We start from the raw sequence: 1471 nt of genomic DNA on the forward strand, positions 1-1471 counted from the left end.
GGGGGCGTACTCCCTACGCATGCAAACAAAATGAAGAGCAGCTTTGAGGCTTTGTCAAGAGAATTTGTGGAAAAAAACACGATAGTCAAACTATAAAACAGTTTAGAAGATACTTCTGTGCGTAATATGCTGATAAAAGCGATTTGTTTAACAAGCGCTTCCTTAGCAGCACATAGCAACATAATTGAATTACAAAAATTTTGTGTTCACAAAATATGAGAATTAAATATGCATTATTGCACAATCAAAAACCTATAATGCCTGTAGTTGGTTAATACTTAATAATCAGATGAGTTAGCTAGCTGCATGGCGCTTGGTTTTTAGAAGTAGCACAAAATCAACTTGCTTAATCGACATGCCTGTTCCGGCTGGCATAAACAAAAGTATAGCAAATTTTTGCAAACTTCTTAATATGTATCTTGTGTACTACCCCAAGGAGTGAGAAGGGAGGATAGCTACTCCTCGTCTTGTGCAGACTGCTTTTTTACACGCAACTGTGTGGATGAGAAAAGCTGTTAACAGTTTAGTGGTTTTCTTTCCCCCACCCAACTACAAAAAGCAGTCTGGGTACGGGAATCAGTTTCCCTACCCTTACCTGGCTAATAAAAATCCCAGAACAGTATACAGAATGGGATATTATATAACAACACGTGTGTTTACATTGTACTTACAGCATAAACTATCTTCAAGCGAGCTCGTGGTGGCCGAGAATCGTCCATTACGTTGATATCCCGCTGTGCCATTTTAACCACGTGATGCTAGTGGGGAGAGCTATTTACATGTTAAGAATCGATTGTGGCATGACAAGGCAAACAAAGAACGCTTTGAGCGGCAACCCAGATGCTCTCGAGAAAGTGGATCCAACAACCGAGAGGGAATGAGCAAAGTTTACGTATGTGCCCCTGAGGCGTGGAAGACGAGTGGAGTGTTAGTGAAAACTCTTAATTTTATTGGTAAGTGACACAGTTACTAAGTAATTATATAAGGCCAGACTGTATTGTGTATACAATGAGGGATGTGTTATTAGCGGATTAGACCAGATCTCGCATATAAAAAGAAACTACCAGTATGTCAAATATACTGTACCACAGGAAAAGTTTCAGTAGAATAATACACACGATTCTACAGTAGGTTAATTGCTTTGTAAAATTAATGCCAAGTTGAACAGACTGTAATAAAAATAATAATGTGACATGATTTTTGTTGCCATAGTCTGTTCAATTCAGCATTAATTCTACAGAGTAGCAAACCTATTATGTATAATTTCATTGTGCCTTTTGCTGTGGTGTATGTGCAAATAATTTCATACCTGTTTTTATGCTAGTCCAGTGCCCAAGTCATAAAACTGTTCACATTTTGACTAAAGCACCAAATTTCTTATGGGGTTTGTAGCACGTATACTTTTTATTAATTTTATTTTATTTTATCCACCAGCCTTAATGACACTCCCTTCCACCCACACATCTCTATG

The 1471-nt window shown here is 37.9% G+C and overlaps 1 protein-coding gene across 1 annotated transcript in view; it reads right to left on the reverse strand.

Moving 5' to 3' along the window:
* The window catches only part of LOC136257735 (kinase D-interacting substrate of 220 kDa B-like), a 39050-nt gene extending 38277 nt beyond the window's left edge, over positions 1–773 (reverse strand). The window contains exon 1 of the mRNA XM_066051063.1: positions 672–773. Coding sequence (XP_065907135.1) covers positions 672–743 — 72 coding nt within the window. The 5' untranslated portion in view covers positions 744–773. The remainder of the gene's footprint in view (positions 1–671) is intronic.
* Positions 774–1471: the final 698 nt, after the last annotated feature.

Source organism: Dysidea avara, chromosome 1 (assembly GCF_963678975.1).
Source record: "Dysidea avara chromosome 1, odDysAvar1.4, whole genome shotgun sequence".
NCBI classification, from domain to species: domain Eukaryota; kingdom Metazoa; phylum Porifera; class Demospongiae; order Dictyoceratida; family Dysideidae; genus Dysidea; species Dysidea avara.